At 39.3% G+C, this 24,375-nt stretch overlaps 2 protein-coding genes across 8 annotated transcripts in view; one reads left to right on the forward strand and one right to left on the reverse strand.

Moving 5' to 3' along the window:
• Positions 1-21,022, reverse strand: part of usp45 (ubiquitin specific peptidase 45) — a 36,873-nt gene extending 15,851 nt beyond the window's left edge. For 3 of the 7 annotated variants that reach the window (XR_008606727.1, XM_055042143.1, XM_055042145.1), the window contains exons 1-8: positions 20,744-21,022; positions 19,401-19,511; positions 18,236-18,405; positions 16,998-17,098; positions 16,610-16,710; positions 7,574-7,725; positions 4,889-4,984; positions 4,462-4,592 (exon numbers count right to left, since the gene is read on the reverse strand). Coding sequence is in view for 6 of the 7 variants with exons in the window: in XM_055042143.1 (XP_054898118.1) it covers positions 4,462-4,592; positions 4,889-4,984; positions 7,574-7,725; positions 16,610-16,710; positions 16,998-17,098; positions 18,236-18,405; positions 19,401-19,503 (854 nt within the window). In the remaining variant the exon portion in view is untranslated. Of the gene's footprint in view, positions 1-4,461; positions 4,593-4,888; positions 4,985-7,573; positions 7,726-11,862; positions 12,033-16,609; positions 16,711-16,997; positions 17,099-18,235; positions 18,406-19,400; positions 19,512-20,743 lie in introns of those variants that run through there. The other 4 variants (XM_055042144.1, XM_055042146.1, XM_055042149.1 and 1 more) reach the window with 3 other exon arrangements.
• Positions 21,023-21,284: 262 nt separating this feature from the next.
• Positions 21,285-24,375, forward strand: tstd3 (thiosulfate sulfurtransferase like domain containing 3). Its single transcript, XM_055042087.1, has 4 exons — positions 21,285-21,443; positions 21,538-21,705; positions 21,861-22,020; positions 22,963-24,375. The coding sequence occupies exons 1-4, from the start codon at positions 21,317-21,319 to the stop codon at positions 23,018-23,020; spliced, it is 513 nt and encodes a 170-aa protein (XP_054898062.1). The 5' UTR covers positions 21,285-21,316; the 3' UTR covers positions 23,021-24,375.

The raw sequence follows: 24,375 nt of genomic DNA on the forward strand, positions 1-24,375 counted from the left end.
AAGTGTGTGTGAATATCTGCTTCGTTAAAAGTATGTGGCCTGGGATGTGTGCGCTGGCGTTTGAGAGACTCGCATGATGGAATTCATTGTTGTCCTCCGCTATTTCTATCAGGGATGAAAGGCTTCTCACAAAGCTTATTCCTCGAAAATATTTGAATGATGTGGGTATGCAGACTTTAATCCACAATAGAAAAGAGAGGAGGGAGCCTGCGTACTTTTCACGCTCGCATCACGCACACGTCAACACAAAAGCATGTTCAGTGGCTATCCTGAAATTGAATCAGCCCTTGAAAGAAGCAGGTGTAGACTGATATCTGTATGGATAATTCTGTTCAGCTAACATATTGGTGACGTGTGGAGTGTATATCCAGGTACAGAAATGTACTGAAAGTAGTACTGAAAAGTGTAAATGTTGCTTTGGACTGTGAAATATTGGGTAGAACCCAATATTTGAAACCTTGGTGAGCTCCTATTTTTGTTTCCTCTGACTCATCATTAGCTACAAGCTAGCTGTTGACTAGCTTTGAAGTACGCTGGTTACAAGCTGGAACCGTCCCTGGCACCAGATACAGCGTGGTGCTGACCACACACAGCCTGGCGCCGGTCCAGGCGACGACCGGAGCCCCGCGCTCTGGCAGAAGGACGAGGAGGAAGGCTGTAGGGAACTCAGCTGGTCGAGGTCAAATCCAAGTGAACCCATGCGCAAAAAACACACATACACACAAAGCCAAGAAGGGCTCTGGCGCACAGTCCTCAAATAGTCCTCAGTTCGAAACCAGAAAGCATTATTAACCTGCTTGCCATGGCGCACACCGAAAAAGATGCTGAAAGAGACGCGGTAAAAGAGATGTCAGCCCCCCGCAGGTCAAGGGCAAACCCAGCCTCCTTGAAAGGGAAGACCCTGCAGCGGCAGCGGCTCCGGATGGGTGTATTCACAGAGTGCTGCTGCAACACGGGGTCACTGCTGTGGAAATATACATTCTTGACCCTGCACTTTTTATTTCAGAACTCAAGACCTGAAAGAAAGTGGACGAGCTGCTCTATGAAGGAGGCTGACAGTGATAAAAAAATAAAGTGGCTTCAGAAAGGAATGAATGTGTACATAACATTGTGTTATAAACAATATTTCCTCTTACGCCAGAGCAGACTTAAAAGCAGTGTTAGTTTTATTGGGGGGATTTTTTACGGCCTATATTATTGTGGGGCTTGTTCCCCATGGTTACTTATGTTGTACCTTCTCCAAATTGCAATATTTAGTTGCATCTTACTTACTTAGGAAGTATATAAATGTGAATCTTCTTACCTTGCAAAAAGTGTTCCTTGTAACACTCACATACACTGACGTCAGTCCTAATTTCTATAGACTGACGTCAGTCCTAATTTCTATAGACGTCTTGTTTCCTCTTTAAAAGATTTACAATAAAATGACACTTTTTACATTGGCACATAATGTTTTTAGCTGTTTTTGGAAGTTGAGGTAGATGTAAATGAATGCGTGTAGCGTCATAGCGATAGCAGATAAGTTCAATTAAATCGAAGCTGTATCGTGACATGTTAATATGTTGTGCAGCTTTGAATTTGTAACGTCTAAAAACCGTGGTATAGCTTACTGTCCGCAACCAGTCCATGCCTCAGCAGAATGCAATCGTTTTAGGGCATTTCACTGGTAAAATCCAGTTTTATTTTTTCTCTTAACACTTCTGTGTTGTAAATGTCAATGTATGAAAAAAAAAAAGTCAGCTTGTTCCTATTTAAAATATCAGAAAATCACAATGAAAACACTGTTATCGGATATTAGGATGAAGATGTTAGTTGAAATAAATAGACTAAGGTAGAATGACTAAAAAACGATTGTTGCCCATCAAGACAATCTTACATCTACAAGCGAGAGCCAGTAGTTACTTTTTTTTTTTTTTTTAAAGAAAAGCTAAACGTAACAAATATTAGAAATTCAGCAGTGATTATGATGGATTTTGGAGAAGGGGGAATTATTCTGTTATCTGAAGCATAAAGTTTTAAAAAAAATTGTTTTCCTGTCAAAAATTTGCAAACACCTTCAAGGATTTCTGTTTAAAAGAATGAAAACAGAAAGTTACAACATATTTGTAATCTTAAATGGGATTTTACACAGACGGAGTTTCTAAAAATAAAAAAAAAACAAAAAAGAAAAAAAAACGCTCACAGTTGGTGTGAAAGAAAATAAGCGATTTGGTTAATATACATTTGCTTTTCTGGTGCAACTCAATAGGTGCCACTGTTTGAAACGGGGAGGTATCGCCACTAAAATAACAAGGTCACATTGGAGAATTCAATTGAATTTCTAGCACAAAATGTCTAGACCTGCATCGCGGAGAACAAATAAAGACTTTGCAGGTTTTCTGGTTCTTTCATGGTGCTTTGTCTGAAAACTTATTAAACTAAGGAATTTTCAAAATTGCCTCAGTTTAGATACATATACAGAGTTCTAGTATACAGGTGAAAATATGTTCTTAAGCTGTTATTTTTCGATTTTCACACCAAGGAGAAAAATAACTATTTCTCAGTGAATAGTAGAAGATTTGTTTGTTTTTTTCTACATGTTCTGCTTGGAAGAAAACAGTAATTATTTCATAGTCTCAAATAAAGGGAAAGAACTATGTGTTGTCCAGGCACATAGTACCAATTTATAGCACAATTAAGTAACTATGTTACCTTCAGTTGTTATAAAAATGCTATTTATATGAAATATTAGTTAAAGGAAATTTGTTTTTGTAATTTAGCGCCTAGAAATTGGGCCTCTGGCTGTTACAGAAACTCCTGCTCTTTCTGAAACTTCACCTTCAGGAAGTCATCACAACATGGCTCCTCTACTAACCCTTCTCAGTACAATGGTTCTTTCCACCTTTGTACTAAAAGAAGAAAGTATAATGAGCTCAGCAGATGTGCAGTTACTCCAGGTGTTTGCTAATTGCTGCTGGTTAGTCTGAAAGAGCTGAGTGGGGGAGTAGAGGTTAGGTTGACGCTCATAAACTTGGAAACTGGAGCTCTGAGGAGGAGCTCTGCCTTGAAAACGGTGCTAGGTGTTTTGCACAGCTGAATGGACCAAAACGATTTCTCAAACCTGCATAAAGCAAACTCCAAGTTTATTTTGGATGAGGGAATAACATTATAACATGACGCAAAGCTCAAAACAGTCGATTTTACATTATACTGCCCCTTTAAAGCAAACATAATGTGTAACTGGCTGATGGGTGCTGAGGCTTAAAACCAAATCTCTGTCTTCACGAATGCATGCCAGTGGAATAGATGAGCCCCACCTGAAATTAAGCGAATGAGTGCATAAAGGTGTGGGCATTTCGTGATGTTTGAATGCACAATTGCCTGCATGCGTGTTGCAGCCCGAGATGGTGCCAGGTGAGGTGGCCGTCCACGCTCGCAACACAGAAGCACACCGCCAACTGTCTGATGACGGCGAGGCACCAGAATAACCGCCAAAGCCGCACCAGAGACGGACTCGCTCACCCGGCATTAAATATCCTGGTTACCCACCTGCACTGCCAAACAGTGCGAGACCCACCACGTACACACATATACAAGTACACACACAGGCAAGCTGGACCCAACCAGTAGTGCGTTGTACTCTCAACAGGAAGTCACTGAACCTGTTCATGAAAGAGAACATTGCTGTTCAGCTCGCAGAAGCAAAAGGCGCCGGGTCTGCCGGTCACACAGCGTGATGGAGATTAGCCCGAGTTAGCTGCTGATCATTTAATAAGGGACAGTGTGATGACAGTGCCCTGCTGGGAGCAGGTGTTACCTGGTTAGTAATGTTCAGCGCTGCTGAAACGGGATGAAAGCAGGTGAAAGTAAAGGCTGCTATGGCTGAGAGGGAAAGAGTGTGATCCAGATGATTACAACTAGCAGTGCGCCGATCAATTTCCAGATATTTACATGCGAAACAGATCTTATTTACATTTCAATAGCCACAGAGCTGCTGCATTTGGGTATTTTCTTTTTGCACTGCAAGATAAAGAAAATTCAACTGACCTCACTTTAGTTTTGATAAGAGGCTCAAAACTGCTGTACAAGTTTTGCGTTTAAAATGTCCAAGTGTAGTATAGTTTAGTTAGCAGCAGTGTGGTCAGTAATAATATTTTATTAACATTTAAGAACACTACATTGTGCAGTTAAAACTAGTTTGTGAGTATTGTTGATTTTTTTCTCATAATATTACTTTCAACACCGAAAGCGCGTTGTAAAAATCTGTACTGGTCAAAATCGGAATCCCCAGGTCAGGCTTGTTGAAGAAAAAATAACATACCTTTTTGTTGTTGCGCCTCGAAAAAAGTGTTGTAAAGCTCTGAATGTTTAGTTTTTTCACATTATTGACCAAAAAACCATAAAAGTTTTGTCAAGAGAGTTAAGACAGTTGAGATCAGGAGTGACAGGCATTAGATGCTGATATAAAGGGTTAGACCGTACTTCTGGCAGAGCTGATTGAAGAGGACTTTGGGGTTGACGGGGCCTTTCCCTGACTCCTTCATGCTCTGCAGGAAGTGAATCATGGCTGCAGTCAGTGGGTCGGGGCTGGACAGAACCACAGTCAGCTGACTCTGGAAGAGTAAGGAAGTGTTGGAAGGAAAATGTCATGTTATCGAATCAAAAATTCATCCCTTTAATTGAGCTCTAAGAAGCAAAACAATTTGTTTTTATGACTTTATCCACATTTTCAAGCTTCCTTCAATTGGATACAAAAACCGATGAATGTTAAATTGCTTATGATATGTTATCGATCATCTCTGTGGGAAAAAATACAAATCATGAACATTTTGAATTGGAAAATTATAAAAGACTAATTGGAGTTTACATTTATCTCATCAGAGGAAGAATATATGGCAGCAGACTGTACCAGATTTGTCTCGACAGACGGACAGATCTTCAGCTTGTATCCTTTCTCCTTCACTTCCTGAATCAGGTCAATGAGCATGTGCGTCTGCGACAGGTTCTGTTAAAGCAAAAGGAAAAATATTTTTCTGATTTCATTCATCTAAAAACTGAATTCCACTGAATCTGTTTTATCATCACACATACAGATGTTCAGCTGTGTTAAGACCCAATTATTAATAATTAACTTCATGAGCTGTGACAGGCGGTCGCCAGCCGGAAAGATCTAAGACCTAAGAGCTACCAGCAACACCCTTCATTGTGGAAGTTGTTACTGACAGGAGACGACTCAAAGTTGGACATTTAGAGAATTAGATTTGAAATTAAACTAATTTTTTCCAGAGGAATGTTTCCAATTTTTTTTTCCAATTTGATTTGATGATCTTTTATTTCAGACAGACATTTCACCAGCAGCACAAAACATAATAATAAAGACTTTCATGTTTCTAAGTGTAAATACAATACCTTACTATCAAATTTACATACTTAAATACATGTAAATACACCACTTATTTGGTGACCTCGAGTCTGAAAAAGAATATGATGAAATTTAACTTATATAATCATAACTCTCTTTCATTTATTAATTCAGAGCGTAAATAGTCTTCCTGTCTCCAGTAATCTTTCTATTGATTTGAATCAATTGATATCACATTGATGAGGTTTTGTCTAATTTCTGAAGAAACAAGTTGACCTGGAGCTGATTTGAGACAATACTTACTGCTAAAAATGCTCAACAACTCAATTGCTAAAAAAAAAAATTATAAACTCTAATCATTAGTTTCTTAACATTAAATTCTGTTTATAAGTGAATTCTTCATTTTATTTAAAATGTGATGTTGGCTCTGATTCTACTTACAGCAGGAAGGATCCAAATAAATGTTAACAGAGTTAATTGTATTTCCTGAGAAAAAAAAAATGGTCAGAGGGTCAAAAAAAAGTAAAGTTGCTAATTGGCCAAAAACCTCTGATGGTTGCATCAATGGTTTATGACAGCGAAGTTTGCTTGTGGAATTCTAAAAGGCTGGATGTAACACCTATGCCAATTGTTATTTCCATTTTTGCAGCATTTGGAAATTCAGGTGAGCTTATTATTCTGAAAGAGGCTTTCGAAAAAAGGCTTTCAAAAAGACATTTATGATCCGTGGTGTTTCTACACAGAGAAGGAACCTTGGTGAGAAGTTGGCCTGAAACAATGGCTGCCGCTTCACATTATAGAGGCACTTTTTTTCTCCTCTGCCTTTCAATGGATATTTGTTTTTGTCAAATCCTGCCAATAAACACTGTTGCTATGGAAAACGCACAATAAAGCTGGCACTGTGAATGTAGACACTGCTCATCCTCTCACAATTATGTGTTTTCACTGACAAAGATTGCAATTTTCAAGGGGACAATACAAACAGCGAACGAGAGAGAGAGGACAGAGAGAGAGGGAGAAGCATGCAAAGCGCGCTCGCTCGAATTTCAATCAGCCGCCGAGACCCTGAGGGTGATTAACAAAATGGCTGAAAAAACAGCTTCATTGTTGCAGAGGCATGTCAGTTTGCAGTCACCATGACATGACCAGGGGCCGGCGGAGGAGGCTGTGTTGTCAACGCGCTCTGCACCGACTGAGCACCACTCGCAAGGTCGGTGTTTCCAAGCCAACTCGACGTGAACTGCTGTGAACCTGTGTTTCATTGCGCAACGCGGCCGGTGGACTGTTATTGTGGGACCGTATTCAACGTCGCTTCGGACCAGCCTCATAAATAGATGAGTGTTTACAGGTTCAAAAGAGACACATATTTACCGCTGCGGCAAAATGGAAATCCTTGTGATTCGCTAAGGGTCGTAATCACTTGTAAACAGGTTATTTGCGATGAGATCAGCACTTTATTACGCAGCTCTACTTCAGATTTATATCAGCTATTGTCATAAAATAACAAAGGGCTGAAACAGGTAATTGGATTAATCGGGATTAATCGATTATTGAAATAATCTTCAACTAATTGGTTGTTCATTGACTCAAAAAATGTCACTTAATAAACTATAGATCTGACAGTTAATTAGATTAATTGTGATTAATTGATTATTGAAATTATCGTCAACTAATTTGGCAATCAATTAATCGTTAGCTCAAGAAGAGGTCACTTAATATAATTAAAAGCTGAAATGATTAATCGGCTTAGTCCTCAGAGCAGTAATTTATCCAAAGCTGCACTAAAAATATATATATTTTGCATTTATAATAACTAAATTTCACTCATAAATCCTTAAGTAGCAAATCTTTAGCTTCACCTGGCTCAAATTGAGCAAAAAAACCAAATCTCCTGTCAAGCACCTTTTGTATTCCAATTATTAAGTAATTAATGCAAAGATTAATCATTAATCTACAAATGTTTCCATAAATTAAATGCTATGTTACTCCATCTTAGGCAATAAAATATTTACTTTCTTATTTGACAAATAAAGAACTGAATGATTTGGTAAATCAATAATCAAGCAATATAATAATCGATTATGAAAACAATTGTTAGTTGCAGCGCTAATACAACTAAAACAAGAGATGGGGGATGGTTTCTAAATGTCTGCTCTCTGCTGCAACATCTGCATCCTGTCACTAACTGAGCCTTTTTACACAAGCTAAAATAATAACGGTGTTATTACCAACCTGCATAACAGCATTGAAGAAGCAGGTGTTCCCAAGGTTAATTATCCCCTTAACAGGGACCAAGGTGCTGTTGATGGCTGGATTCTTTCCTCTTTGTGCTTCAGCGTAATCTGTCGGTTCTTCTCGCAGCTTGATGATCTTGGGTGATGCTGCTGGAACGCACACACAAAGAAATGCAGATGCCTAGCTTAGACACAAGCAGTCAAGCACACAAACAATGGCGACATTAGATTGTAATTGTTGCGTGGTTAAAAGGGAGCTGGATTTGTCTGTGAGACTTTTGGTCGTTTTTGACTTTTCAGAGTCAGTTAAATGTCTTTTCTGGCCCATTTTGCCTCAAGAAAAATAAAAAGGTGCCTATTAATTTTACACACCTTCATGTTGGGTGTTGACCTCTTTAGGCTACACCCTCCCTCATTACACACCACCTGCCATGATTAAGTCCATTAAACATTCAAGTTTATCCAGCTTGAAATGAGAAAATATGCCTAAAAATGATGTTGAGGTCAAAATACTTGCCCAACTACGCACATAGCATAACTAGAACTGTGAAGCTAATCAAACCACAGTAAGCATTTCTGTTTCAAGTTGTAGTACTTTCCATTACGGTTAAATTATGAACAAAACTTGAGTCAAATCTGGAGATTAAAGTTAAACATAGAAAATGATGATCAGTTTCTTGCCAACTTTAATTTTGAAAAAAATATGTACAAAAAAGAAAGTGGTTCAGGCTTGACACGAGAACTGGGCTGGGAGCAGGGTGCCGCGACGGCAGCTGGAAGGAGAGCTGGGTCATTTGGGGAAGGCAGATGACAGCTGTTGACGTTTCTGCTGGTTTGTGAGGAGCAAGGGGAGCGGGGCGATGGTTGGAGCAGGAGAACTCCCCTTCCAGAGCCAGCTGTTACTTCTGATCACCGCTGAAAACTAACCTTCGACAGAAACAACGACACAGATGGTCAGTGCGGAGCGGTGCGCGGAGCGAGGGACAAACCGGAGAGGATCCTGCAGCTGCGTGAGCCGATCTCAGAACAGGAAGGTTGACGTCTGACTGACAGAGTGTTAACACGTGTTAGCAGACGCTGACATGCCATTGTTCCAGCTACAGTGCCAATAGAAGTATTCACCCTTTTGGATGGTTGGCCCTTTTTAATGCTTTTATAAATCAATCATGTTCAACTTAATTTGGCTTTTTTTGACAAGAAAATTTAATTTTTACAAAAAAAACCTTTTTGTTAAAAAAAAAAAAAACCCAACTGTGTTTGTATTGATAGCAAATCCAGACCCAAATCCCAATGAGATTCGTAAATCTGCTATTAGCATATCCTATATTATTCATCTGACTGAGCTTGGGAGAAAAAACAAATATTAAAATTCATAAAGTTGAAAGAAAAACACACAAAAACACTTTAACTATATTCATAAACATAAAAAAACTTTTCACAATTTCTTCGGAAACCTTTTAAACAACTCACTACTCAAATTCCCTGCTGCCACTACGCTTCCTTTTTAAGTCATAAATGATTTTAAGTTATTTGTGATTTAAAATCCCAAAAGTCAAACAGTTCAGGCAAGTACTTTTGCCATACACTGGAGAAATCCTGATGCTAATTATTAGGTCTGATGCTGTGACCTAACATGGCCACATTTTAGAGAATTGGGGAAAATTCCTATTATTTATAAGTAATGTCCTCTGGAGTCTATACTCCACGAAACACGCGTTTCAACAACAAAGACCAAACATTTCCACGACTCAAAGGAAGAGCAGTTTGATGCAACTTTTCCTCTGAATATTTTGGTCAAACAAGCTTTACTTCAGTACAGAAGGTCACAATTCTATCCTCGCATTGTTGTATGACATGAAAAAATAAGGGAAAAAAATCATAAATCTAACATAATGTCAAAAAAAAAAACTTTTTCATTGGAGATGGAATTTCATGTTAACAAAAAAAAAAACTTCCTTCTGGTTTCACAATGACAGAAGCGTTTCATTGAAGCATTCAATGGTTTGTATTGAAAAAGAAAACTTAAAATTACTCTGTAGACAGACGATGACAATAAAAAAAAAAAGTCACAAAAAGGCAGGCTGTGGAGATCTCAAAGGAATGCCGGGAGACACACAGGATTCGTAAACACAGGTCACAAGCCCGACCTGTTCACGCCTAAACCAAAGAAAATCAATTGAACCGCAAGCCTTTTGTAAGAACCTGCATCTTTACTTCAACACCCAAATGGCCTTGCCTTTGCATGGATTCACTTCTTGTGCACAACGTCTTTATTGGAGATCTATTCAACTTACAGTGACAGCCACTACCCAAAAGGCTTTTCTCCATGGGGGGGCCACAACTCTAAAGTCTTTGGAATGTAAACCTTGGACTTAACGCTCTAACAAACACACAATGTGAACCTCTCATTCTGTTTACAGAGAAAAGTAAAGAAAAGGGCGACTTATTTGGAAAGTTTACAGTCCTGTTTTCAACAAATCCTTTGACTTTGTATGACTTTTACCGACTCCCGTTCGGTGTTGATGAGAAACGGTGTACACATCCTTCAGCTTGTCCCGGAATTTTAGGGAGAACGACGGTAAAGGTGAGGTTCAGCTTGTCGGGACGCCGAGTTGTCAAAGCACTCTGTATAGGAGAGCTAATTGCATCTGGACCTCTGCGCTTGCAACATCTGTAGGCCTGTTTTTTATCCTCGTCAGGCTGCCATAAGGGAGTTCCCAGATGTCAACACACACGAATCCAAAGAAAACAAACGGAGATGGGGAGGTAAGAGAAAAACTGTATTTTAAAGGTTGGTGTGAAATGATCTGCCCATGCACGAGTCAACAAGTGATTAAAAAACAAAAAAAGAAAATGACCAGGGTAAGCGTGAGTGTCCGAGTAGCATTTTGTTGTAGAGTTTGTGAGACGGATAGCGGAATCGGCAAGAGTTGAAAAAGATACGACTGGCACTTGGAAGTAAAAGAGAGTGCAGAGGAATGAGGAAGCCAAACAGGCGGAAAGAAGATGCCGATGGACACGCTCTGCATCTGGGACCGTCACCCAAGGTAAACAATGTTCAGGGAGCCATCTGGTTGAGACTGCGGGGGGCAGAGGGGAGGGTTGGAACGAGCACAAGCATATGGAAAAGCAGATCTTTCCTGTCCCTGCAGCGGTCGGCGAAGGCAAATGTCAGCATGCGCCGCGTCCACGCTTGAGTGTGCCGCGCTCTGCACCACCACCTGGCCCTCCTTGCTCAGCCACCGAGTGTGGGCAGCAGTGACACTGTAGAGCCTTTCCCCCGGGGGAGGAGGAAAGCACCGAGGTGCCCGAGTTCGACCACAGGCATCCATGCACACCAACACCTCTGCCAGCCCAGAGATGGACAGAGGAACCAGTGACTTGGCTTTCCTTCACAGGGGATAGAGCAAGAGTCCATAGAATCGATGCTGATGATCCTCCTGTTGATTCAGATAATTCTCATAGGGTCAATTACATTGAATATTTTTTCGAGGCACTTGACCAAAGTCAAGCTGATTCATCTGCAGAGGTATCTTAGGACAATGTTGAACAACATCAACAGGAGAAAGTTTCCGCCAACCAGGGAGAAACCCAGCACGATGGCGCTGCCAGAAACTTTCTCGTGTTGTGTCGTTTACCTGCATGTTGCACGTCCAGTTGCTGGGTTGCACAAAAGCAATCATTGCAATTATTCAGAAAACAATACTACTTACTTGCTGTTCTTACACTTACACACATAGATGCTAAACTTTTCTATCGTAAAACAACAAATGACATTCAAGTGTGCCATTTACCAACATCTACTGCTTTTAGCACCAAACTCGCCACAATCACCCATCTGCCACTTGAGGTCAAAAACTATACTGATCTGAAACAAGTCTCTGCAAAAAAATATTTTCCAACAGACTCCTCACAGCCTTTTTCTTTTTTCACATTCTTCACAGCTGAATAGAGAGGCAGCCGGATCGCAAGGCCAGTTGGCTTCATCCGTGCATCCATGCTCACTTTCAGCTCAACAGCGTGGAGGGCCAAGGCCAGCTCACTTCATGCAGAGCAGGCAGTCAAGAGGAAGCCCAGGCAACACCAAATGTCTTATTCATTCGCTAATTTGTTGTGACTGCAGGGCATAAAAAGCTTGCTTTCTTGCCATCTGAGGCCAAGAGAGCCCACTGACATGCTACTTAAAGACAGACACACACACACACACACACACACAAGCAAACAGATTGCGCTACCAACTATCTGCCCTACTTTTATGTGCAATGGTGGTAATAAATGAAGACTCACTCTTGATTACTTTCATGAAAGCACCACCAGGGGACGAGCATCTAGCCACTGACTCGGCAAAGCTGAAGTGACAGTTCCTAAAGATGGCCGTTTGCAAAACAAATAAAAACAGGTAAGAAGACGTGCGCAAATGCTTTGCCTTTAGCGGTTGCCATGGTGCCGCGGCTTACCCAAAATGAAAATCAACATTTTAGCCAAAACACACTCCATACAGCATTATCCTAATTTATTTGACATTAAGGTTTTTGGAATAAATACCAGCAACATGAACAAAAATTCTCTAGCAATTGGCCTGAAACAATGACTGAAAACAATGGTCCATCCCTAATTTTTCTAATTAGGGATGGACCAGTTTTTATTTAGCACATCAACTTTCATTAAAGATCTTTTTCATGCCCTAAATAAATCAAAGACAGGAACTGTATCAAAACGCAAAATTAAACAACTCTGACAACAAAATCATTTACATTATTGTTGCTGAATTTAATTAAAATGAGTGAAGATAGAAAGAAAATGCAGAAAAGCGGCACAAGATTTAAAAATAACCAATAAGTCTGATGGTGTGGTGTCCAGGTTGGAGGTTTAAGATGCTCTCGCATTAATGTTGACATCAGGAAGACAGGAAAGCGCGGGAGGCTTCAGGTTCCTTAAGTAACACTAAGCAAGTTATGACTTCATTTTTTTAGTCAATTAAATTTAGAATAAATAAAAAAAATAAAATTAAATAAGAACTAAAATGGCTACAGATGATTGAATTATATTCAAAGTTTCGTCGATGTTTAGTTTAAAAAAATTTATTTAAACCAAAGTGATGCTAACTTAAGTGTTGTCCGTCGTTTTGACTGACCGCTTTAAAAAGTATCATAAACGTAGAGCCACCGAAAATGATAATTAACTTGGCAACATTTGCTAGAAAATCCTTTTAATTGATTAACCATTACCAGTCATATTTTGTAGTAGAAGAGGTTTCTATTACCCCTAAGACCATTTTAAAAGCGGAAAAGCCACTTTTCCATTTTTGTTGCCGTTTCAGAAATGTTATACTTGGCCGCACATCTTGGGGGCGAAGCTCCCTACCTTGTTCTTACAATATGGGGATCAATGTGTAATAGATCTGAAACATAAAGATTATTCCTTGTTTTGATTTCTGGAACTTTTCCATTTTCTTACTCTGAAATGGGTTTTGGTTTATTCTCACCAACAATGTTTAAAGAATGTGTGTGACCAGGTTTGATTTTGAGTGAACAGTGACGGCAGTCTGTGTAAACCACATCTGTAGCATTCTTGAAACGCAGATCTGGGCCATTATGAAGGCTACAAGTGGTCCACGGGGCTCCGTTTTAACACCTCTGCTGCAGGTGAAAACTGATGCGTAATTACAGCAGGATCTTGCTGTACCCGTCAATTACAGAATGTCTATTTGTGTGAAAGTTTTAGTTTCTGAAATGATGTAACTGAAGAGAGGAAACGTGATAAAAAAAAATACCAGTGTACACTGGAAAAAGACGTTCTAGGTTCTCGCACAATAAGCCCGCTTCTGATTAGCTTTGACTTTAATATCAGAAGAAACAATCAAGTTTTCATTCCAAAAACTCATTATGAGACTTTTTCCACACCCAGACGTTGTCGGTGAAACATCAAAACCGAATCATAATCCGATTATGTTGCCAGTTTTGCAGGATGATGTAAAAGCAGAAAACATAAGAACAAACAAAGAGCATAATAGCGCGCATATCGATGCAGCACAATCTGAGGAAGAAAGGTAACAGCTTGAAAACAGAAGCGGGATTGTGGGATTTCAATGCGAAACAAGCAGCGCTGTCCTTCCAGCACCGACATTTTAATTTACTCAACAAAGCCTCCCCAGCTGTGTTACAACGCCGGAGCCCGGCTCCCTGAGGTCAATTCGATTTCTACTGGGACTCTGGTACTTGAGCTGAAGGCCTTGATGGTGAGAGAGCACAGTTAATCGACTGTCTTTCTTCCCAGAGCTGTTGTTGTACAAAATTATTATGGATTTTGAAATAAAAGAAGAAAAAGCAGGAAAAAAAAATCGGAGCTGTGGCTCCTTTTGTGCTTGAGGTCTATAGGAAAACATTTTTTAAAAAGCAGAACGTAACAGTGGCTTCTTCAGAAAAACCTGGCCTTCACAATCAAATGCATTTGCACAAGCTGCTTACCAGGCAACAAATATCTACTTTGCTGCGACAATGAGGGAGCCGCCTCTGTACCCAGCTCCAGACCGGTGTGGGAGAACTGGGAGGCAGGGAAAGGGTGAAAGGTCAGTTAAAAGAGGAAGATGTAGAAGAAAAGGTGTAAGAGGTCGCTTTCCACTTCAGGGGGTCAACAGCAAACCTGGTGCCACACAATATGGCTCCACCAGAGACCGGGTTTGTTCTGGTTTATGAGGAAACACCCCCAACAATAGATTTTTATGAACACATTTCCCTCAAGTCTTCTGAATTTAAGATATTTCTGTCAGGTGTCATAGTGGATTAGTAAGAAGCGGTATGCTGCAGTAATGCTTTTAGAAAACAATACCGTAATTCAAATTTTGCACTGTCATGCGAAATTTGAGTGAACTTTTAAAATGTTGCAAAAAAAAAAAAAAAAAAAGCTAATTATACGCATTTCCCTCCACTTCTTTGGAGCGAATCAAGCAGTCTACAAAAAGTGTCATTTTGGTAGATGCTGACGCTGCGCATTGCTGCAAGAAACAAAATGTTTGCAAACCAGCAGGAACCATGCATCTAAAAAAGACTGAAGGTGCGTTCACACCAGCCAGGTTAGACTGCTTCAATCAAACTGCAGTTTGTTTGTCTGAAAAGCCCAGTTTGTTTGGTGAGGTGCGAATTGACGGGAACTCTGGTGCGGCGCCTCTGGCCAGGCTGACACGCCTGTGAAGCGCTGTGTGATTCGCCAGCAGTGTTTCTGTTGCGCTCAAACATCAACAAGGATATTTCTCTTCAGCTAGTCCACCTCCACAATCTGGTTTTTTATGGCCCGATGACACAAAAAGTAAAAAGACAAACAAAAAAACAGTGTGCATATAATAATTCCTTAAAATCGATTTACAAAAAAATACTAGTTCCATTGTCAGATTATTTAACTTATAACAAGATATTTTGCCCATGTTATAAGTGAAACCATTTGCCAGTGAAACTTGTGCTTTGTCATCAATATTAAGCAGTTATTGATGACAAAGTATAAGTTTGTTATCGAACTTGTACTTGCAAGTTAGTTTTGTCTTATTTCAAGTGTATTCATATATTTGCACTAGAAACTAAACAAAAACTACTTGGGAAGATTTTGGGTTTTTGCTGGATATGTAAAAACATTTTTATTTGTTCTAAAATATAAAACAATATACACTATCATACACATGCATTTTGTGGCGATAAATTTTATTTTAAAAAGAGCGCAAAAGTGCTGAAAACAAGGAGGTAACGGTAAATATAAAGGTTTATGAAAGAGGACTTAGTTTTCCTCCATCAAAAAAAAAAAAACAACCTCAAAATACAGACATGCATAAAAGAATAAATCTCCAATAAGAGAGCAACAAATTTTTTTCAGCAGGACTTGCAGGACATTTGTAAAGTCGATATTTTCATGTGGTAGTTGATATTTTCAAGGTTCAACATCCTCCGTCAGCCCTTTCTGTGCGTCAGCACGTCTCCGCTGAGAGTTGGAGCGCTCCAGCTGTTGAAATCCAGTCGCTCTGACTTGTTGAGGACCCTGGCTCCCACTAGTGCGGCGCACAGGCCCAGAGGTGGTGAGACGCACAGCGGCTCCGCGGGAAGGACGGCTACAGATAGCGACGGGGAGACAAAGGATGACGGCGCGGGAGCTGGACCCCCACGCAGCTGCTTGCGTTCTTCAGGGAACGCAGGCGGGAAGCGTCGCTCGAGCGCTTAATTCCTTTAATATGTGCAGTCATGCGATCTGCAAGGTGGGGGGTGGGCGAGTAGGATGGGGAGTAAGAGGAGGGCAGATAAATCCTGCAATGGCAGACATGAGGGACCAGCTTTACTGGGCCTGGGCAACTGGCTGCTTGACCGCTGGCAACAAGGCACCGGGCAGTGGGCTAAGCTGAGACCAAAAAGTGCTGATGCTGCCCACCACCCTGATCAGATTCAGTCTGTTAGTGGAGCTTCCTGCATGCCAACACAACACAGTGGGGGGCACCAGGAGCCAGCAACAGAAGGTGTGTGTGTCTGTGTGTGTGAATACATGAGATTATCAGGAGTTATACGGCTGACTGAGCGAGGAGGACTCAGGTGGTCTGAATGAGGTGAAAAGGACAGCTTAGCCCGAATGTTTAGTGCATCTACCAGTCTGTCAGTATCTGCTGTTCCCTTTAACATACAGAAAATCATAACTCTTCAGGATGAAGAATGAAATATGAACGGGTTTTTACCTCAGTTTTCTTATTTTGTGACTGATAAGAGGAGGAGAAAGCTCCTGCCACAAGAGGGAGCCGCTGTATGGCGAGCCAACTACTGCAACAATTGGTTTAAAACTGAGTTTTCTTTCCTACTGAAGTTGATCAAACTTAATAACATAACACTTTAAAACAATCATGCAGGTATGCAGTGTTATGATGACCATCAAATGACAAACACCCGCATCAGTAAACTTCAGGGATGTTCCAGCTTTCAGACGCGTCTGTTTTATTTGCTTTGGCGTGCTGCACCAATTGTGTTGTTTTAAAGTGCTTTGTGAAGAAAACTGTATTGTACCGTATTACCTGATGTCGCCTTGATGGAATGTTTCTGCAAAAAGTCCAGAGTCTGAGCCAAAGCCTTCTTGTTGCAGTGTGTAGAAAGCTCTTCGTTACATTCAAAGCACCTGTTGAAAATTTTTAAACATATTTCATTAAGAATATGACAAAAAATACACAGTTAAGCAAAAACAAAAACAGATGCGCTGGTCATTTTAACAAGACTAATTTTGTATGAGTGGAAGAAAATTGTTTAAAAAATGTCACGTTTTTGACATTGTCTGAGTCAAAAATGTGAATTTTCACTTAGAAAAATGCCAAATTTGTTTAGTTTCTATACAAGTCAAACACACTTGTTATAAATCAGCCCTCTGGTTGTGCAGCTTTACATTTTTTAACCTGCAGGGATTCTCACCAGGCCTTCCATGTGTTCAGACTGATGGTGATACAGTGCGACTCTGGATGAAAAGTCTGGTGATGCTTGACGGCATGCTGGATTCCTGATTGGTTACAGCCCTGTAAGACAGTTCGTTGAGACAGCTTATGTTTAAAATATCAGTCTTTTGATTGAACAAAAATCTGACGTGTTTTTGCATTTTGTTGCCTCAAACTACTATGTATATCACAGGAATTTAACATGAAAGGCCAACAAAAATGCAACACAGATTTGGGAAATGGAAGAAAGAGATATGTTTTTTTTTATTATTATTATTTTTCACAAATAAAAAGCTGAAAAGCAGACCATGCACTTATATTTGCATTCCTGCATAGGGGTGCTATACAGTGTTCGTTTTCAGGCTTATGTTCAGTTTGAATACAAGAATAAAAGTTGCCATGTTGGTGGCATCTGACCAGAGTAGCTTCTTCTACATGTTTGCTGGGTTTTTGCAAATGTGTTTTCTTCTTTGAGTGAAATCATGTTAACTTTTTAGCTTTTCTTTCAATGTGATGCTTCTCGTTCATTTTCTCAAGTTTTTAGAAACAGAAAAACACAATCTGTACACGCCAGTCTGAATTATTTCAGAAAGCAAAGGAAGACAAAAAATAAAAATAAAAAATTGCTTCCTTGATTGCAAATTTGATCACAATTAAGTGTAGTTAGTTTGATACAAGAGGCTATACAAAATAGGGCTGTGATTGTGATTAACTGATTAATCACAATCATGATTACTCGATCAATGAAGTAATGGTCAACTAATTTAACAATGAAATAATCGTTAACGGAGTACACACATCAAAAGCTTTACTGAATGAACACAGCAAGAGACGTGATCAAGTCAAAGCTGTACAAAACACATATACACTCTATAGCATTTTAGGCAAGAACATTTTCATTTTCTGATTTTAAGGGCTTGAATAATTTGTTTAGTTGTATACTTTAATATACTGTATTTCTAATATTGTTTAGGTGGTAATATGAAAAATCTGCTAAATGTATCAATTTTTAAAAAAAATCAGATTAATTTGATTAATGGTCAAAAAAATCGATAGATTAATCAATGACTGAAATAACTGTTCGCCAAAGCCTTAATAAAAATGTGCTTTTTTTTTTATTAAAAAAAACAGTAAATAAATGGCCAAATTCAAACATACTGCAGGATAAAATTGAGCTGAATTTGATCACGTTCTTAAAATGTTTTCTGTAAATCTGACCTGAAAACCACACTTGAGGCAGACCAGGATGTCGTGGGACGCTGCCGGCTCGCCGTCCATCATCGTCCTCTCCCTCAGACACTCGGAGCAGACCGACCACACGCTCGACAGGACCGACTTCTTCACCGAGTTCAGGTCCACTGCTTTGTTAACATGTTGGCATGTCAATCCTGGCCGACAAACAAACATTCAATCGATGAAAGATTTTCTGCATGTGGTCTTTTAAAGGGGGACCACTCATTCAGGGTCTTTGGTTTTAAAATAGTGATCAAATTTACAAAGACAACAGATCAGAGTGCTCTTAAAAGCTTGAAATAATACTCAATGAATGGTTTTAGCAAATAACCGCCTGAAGCTGAAAAACAACATTTTAGAATAGTAACAAAATGGGAGTGACAATGTCAATCCTGGCCTTTAAAAACTTTTATAAACACATTTGCTAGAGTCAAGGTTTTAGCCAAAATCAAATTGGGTTTCAAAATAAGTCAACAGAAAAGAAAAGAAAGCTCTAAAACCAGCTGTGAATGTAAGTCTAAATGCAAATTAAAGCTATGTTTATTCACTTTATAGAGTTGGGGAAAAAAAATCTTTCGCCTAAAATAACCTAACCTAAAATAAAGTTAGATAAAATTAGAGCTGCAACTAACAACTGTTTTAGTAAAGCAATTATTCTATTCATTATTGAATAATTTACAGAACTAAAATTCGCCACTTAGTAAAATATAGTTATAAACAAAGAAGACATTTTTCATTTTAAATTCAAAATGTATATTCTTTTTGTACAGTTTTGGCTCAATCACTGATGTGAGTTGCCGTTCTTTTTGAAGCTGAGCACTCCAGTTAACAATTAATCAATTACTAAATTAGTTGGTGGTTATTTCAATAATCGATTAATCACTGTTGATCCAATTAATCGTTTTAGCTCCAAATAAAACATAGGAAGCAATAGCAGTTGCAAAAGTTGAGCAACAGCAAAAGAAAACTAACATTTCAGATTTATGTCCGTTTAACTGTCTGTTCAGAAAACGTTAATATTTTGTTAGCAACTAAACGCTTGCCCTGGTTGAACAAGGCAGTACTTCCATCTATTTAACGTGAACCTTGAGTATTTAGAACCAAGCCTGATCATTAATGGCACGCCAAGGCTTTTAAGCTTTACACTTACCGCTGACTTCATCTGATGACTCCTCATCTCGAGGTTTCCGCGGTTTATTAGTCCGCTTTGTCATGTCGGCGGCTTTCAAAGAAAAGGGATCCTTTAGCCGCATCTGGAGCTCTGAAAGTGAGGATAGAAAAATGACCTCATTGTGGTTTTTTTGCTTGTTGGGTTTTTTTTTGTTGCTAAAAATAGCAAAGATTTCTCAACAAAACTTTAATATTTAACACATTCATTGAGGATCTTAAAAGTCAGAGAAGGAGCTCCGGGTTTTTGTCACTTCTCTGGAATTTATCTATTTCTTGTGAACTCTCTAAGAATTTGTGAATTTTGGAGAATTGTCTGGATGTGTGTTCTTTCATTTGTTATTCATCAACAAGCTCCACTATCAAGAGAATCAAAAGTCCACAGATAAACCTGACAACACATCGATAAGAAATTGGGGAGAGAAAATTATGAAAGTGCGACATAACCCATTTTCTTATTTGAAAAACAGAGAATCGTTGCTTTGACAAGTTATCCTCCTGACTATGATTCCTGCATGAGGCTGTTTCATGGGTAAAACACAGATAATTTAGTCTTAGCTCACACTTTCTCTGCCTCCAAAAACAAGTCAAAGAGAAAACTGCAGCGTGAAAGCAAAATTATTATCTGATACTGGGACAAAATTAATAAAAGCTCATTGTTTATTCAACACATAGTTGAACGAGTGGATAGACAGACAGATATGGATGTTGGGCAAACTGATTGGGAGAGACGGATAGATGGATGACAGACAGCTAAACAAGTAATGGATAATTTGATACTATTGATGCAGGAGGAAATACACTGAATGTATAAGTGCTTTCCACAATATGTTTTGTGTACCGATCAAAACGTTCCAGGCTCTCCCAAACCCTGGGATCAAGGGAAAGGTTGTCTAAATGTGTTGAGACAGCTTCATGTGGCGTTAATTCAGATGAATGATTTAATACAGCAAAAACCTTCATTGTTTTTTCTGCTAAATGAAACCATACTATTTCTATTCAACCATATTATTATGTTGCCACAAGAATCCAAGAGATCTTTCCTTAAATCATTGATCGCTCGCAATATTTTGAGTTGTTACACATTTACGTCAAATCTAATCATCCTATCTGAACAAGAAATTAATGTATTAGTGTAAAAAAAGGGATGGGCGAACAAAGAGAGTTAATACCTACTCTACAATGGGCAAGAACACAGATAAGAGGCCTACACAGCGTGGACAGTCCGGATTTATGCATTAAATACTTCCCACAGTTAACATGTACAACCTACACCTCAAACACAACCCCTCCTTTCATGACGCGAAGAAAGCAGTTTAAACTTACCTCTCTCAGCTCGCTCCTTTGCTATCTGTGTTGGCTGAAGCCAACAGTGATGTCTCAACTCTTCCTGGATAGCTAACCAGCTAGCTGCATTAGCATGTCGCAACAAATGCAGCAACTAACACGGAACTTTCACACAGAAACAGTACTTTTACTTTACGACATCCCAAATGTTTACGCTAGCGACGAGTGAACAAGCCGCAGACTGGGTGTTCCCCCCTCTGTCGGTTTCACTTTCGCCAGAAGATGTTGCTAAGCTATCGGTAGCTCCAACTTTAGCCGCAGAAGTCAACATGTGACGTAACGACGGCAGCGCAGCTTGATCAAATGCTGCGTTCGCATAAAGTGGAAAACGTTTCCTTTAGAATTAAAAATGTTCTTTCTAAAACTCTGAATGGGGGTTTACCTTAAACGTGTGCTTATAAATAAACAAATAAATGAATTACTAAATGGTCATAGGTGATATTGTTCACATAAGTTTGTCCTTTAAATGATCTGCACTACTGCGCAAGCGCAGAAGAGTCATTCTGGCGTCATCGTGCGGTAACGTGGTTTTCTGTCCACACACCGGGTATTATGGCGCTTAGAAGATGCTGGAGGTTGACCAGCGTTCTCTCGAGGCTCCCCGTTCCTCACGGGTGTTCTTCACCTGTGGGACGGGTATCTGTGTCCTGCTATGTCGACACTTACCGAGGCAGCGAAAGTGAGTTTAACATTACACGACCCCTTTTTTTGTGACGAGGCCCATGTACAACCTTTACGTCCCCCCTCCGCCTGTGTGTTTGTTTGGCTTTCAGAAACAGAGTTCCAGCTCCGCAAATTCAGCTCTCAAGGACGGAACACGGATGTGAGTTACGCGCAGCTCAAGCAGCTCCTGGCTGACGGCAGAACTGTGGTCGTGGATGTCCGGGAACCCTGGGAGCTCCGAGAGTACGGCTTCATCCCCGGATCTGTCAACGTCCCGCGTGAGTTAGAAAAAGCCAATTGAATCGTCATTATATGACGTTCATGGTTTAAAGCCTGAAAACACTTAAAGCGAATAAAAGGAGCTCGCTTCACAATTGTGCGCGTTTTCCCCCTCACCCCCTCTTGACCTCTTCGCGCTGCCTTCATTGCCCAGTGGGACAGGTGAACACTGCCCTCCAGCTCGCTCCGGAGGAGTTCAAAGAAAAGTATGACGGTGAAAAGCCCAGGCAGACGGATAACGTTGTGTTCGTGTGTCTGGCCGGAGTCAGAAGCAAGACTGCCCTCGACACAGCCGCTTCGCTGGGATTCACAGAGTAAGTGATTGTTTTGAAACCTCCAAATTTAAAGTGCAATGCGAAAAAACCAACAAAAACAATTCATTCCCATTCAACTTTTTTGAACCCATGTCACAACTACAAACTTGCGGAAAATAGTTGCATATTTAAAGAAAACGTGATTTTAAATTTGGTTTAGAAATAAAAGTCTGAAAATGGTATCCAGTGGTACTCCAGTCCTCCCTGACATTAATCTTTTTTTTTTTTTGCAGTGTCATGTCAGACTGTTTTATTGCAGTTTCACAGTTTATCCCCTATTGTTGCACAAAGCTTTATTATGTGGCGTTCTGTGGAAAGACGCCACACGCCTGTTGCACGTCAAAGTAGAGCAACAAAAATGGAGCCACAACAGTTAGTAACAGGAAGAAACCTTAAGTTTATTTTATTATAGAATAATTTCACACTGAAAATAAAGGAACAAAAAATGTACTTGATCAAAGCGTCACGGGATTTTTATCTAATTCTCATATCAGAATTATAATAAGCAACACAAGCACCATTTTTATTTTGCTCTTCTCACTAGGAGAAATAGTAGAGAAAATGGCGTTAAAGTAAAGTAGTTGTGTGGCTTGTCACAATAACAAATTTTGTCCCAGTAATTATAGCGATAAATGAGAGTGTTGTTGTTTTGAGTACATTTTCAAGTAATACAATGGCTATGGTAAACATTATGCAAATACACCCTCTCAAAGATCAACAGACCTTCATTTCTAACAAACATTTAACACTGGAACTGGAAGACATTTTAAATGTCCGAACTAAATAAATAAAACTAATTAAAATGGACACCGAAGTAATAAAATTGCCCTTCAAAAACAAGAATTGTATTTATTTTTTTTTTGTTACTGAAAAACATATTTTTTATCAGTAGCGAACATTTAGAAAGACTTGATGTTTTTTTTTTTTCTCCTTTCATTGCAGTGTTCAGCATTATCCCGGTGGATGGCAAGACTGGGCGGAACAGGAACAGCTGAAGTGATCCACAGAGTTTGGAAACGGGAAGTTACGACGAGTGCGATCATCCATGACAAGCTGGTGAACCGAGTTCCTCCGCTTTCTGTCACCTCCGAATCGGTTCTGGAAGACTCCGGAGCTCCTCTGTAGGGATTAAAACCCAATTCCTCCAAACTTCAGTCTGAGTTCTTCAAGTTGACCAAGCAGGTGGCGTTTTGTTTACTGCTATACAATCATTTGTATAGCAGGGCTTTATAAAAGGGCTTCATAAGAGAATTGCGCTGGAATTCTATTTTTAGGAGTCAGTGTTAATCGGACTGAATAGAAATGCATGCCACACATTTCAGATTTTTATTTGTGAAAAGAAAAAAAGACATTAATAAACTAAGTGATATTTTATTCTTCCTCTAAATATGCAGGTTTCACCTCGTATTGGAGTCACATACTTAAGAATGTAATTCATATTTCCACTTAACTTGAAAATGTGTGTGTGTGCACGTCTGTGTGTTTGCATGTGTGTGTCAGAGCTTAAATTTTACCCAGCTGTGAATCCAAAGAGTAGAAACCAGAGGGCTCAATCAACATGTCTGCTGCTGAACATTTAGATCCACTGTAATTCTACTTGAAGTCATTTGTTCAAAAAACATGAAATTGTCAAGTTTTTTTTTTTTTTTGCACTTGACAATTTCACTAAGACGAGTCATCCATGCAACGCTTTACATTGTTGAAAGAAAGTGTTTGATTTGTTGTTATACGTTCTTATTGGTTAATAACTGCATGAAAGTATCTATTTTTGGAATTTATTCAATATTTCAAGTCTAGAAAATTCTGGAAGCTAAAACTGGTTGTGATTTTCTTTTTGGTTTTTTTTTCAGAATTTTCTTACAGGCTAAAAGAAAAAAATCTAACAATGCTTTGTAATATGCAGTGGTTTTCACGTGTATTTATGTTTAATTGCTGTATTTTATGCTTGTTTTGCCACATTGTGCCTTGATTGTAACATTTTACTCATCAATTTATTTTTACGTTGCTTTTGTTCACTTCTTAACTGAATGCACACTCATTTTTTTAAACTTTAGACAACTTCATTCTCAGGTTGAACTGATCCAGTTGAACTGACTGAACAGGCAGCATGGAGTCGCCTTTATGACTTTAAAAATTCCGGAGATCAATAAAAAAAAATGTATTTTTCTCGCAAGTGTATTTAACGCAGCCATGAGACGCTATCTTGCTTACTCCGAATGAATATTTATCTTCTGATGTTCGGTGTTATATAAAACCTTTAAAAAAAACAGTACAGACTAGTTAAATTTTGGCTGTTAAATATACATGTAAACAATCTCTATCTTCTACCAAAGCCAACGATTTAATAAAATACAT

Source organism: Poeciliopsis prolifica, unplaced genomic scaffold, assembly GCF_027474105.1.
Source record: "Poeciliopsis prolifica strain line A6 unplaced genomic scaffold, Auburn_PproV2 SCAFFOLD017, whole genome shotgun sequence".
In the NCBI taxonomy this organism is placed as follows: Eukaryota; Metazoa; Chordata; class Actinopteri; order Cyprinodontiformes; family Poeciliidae; genus Poeciliopsis; species Poeciliopsis prolifica.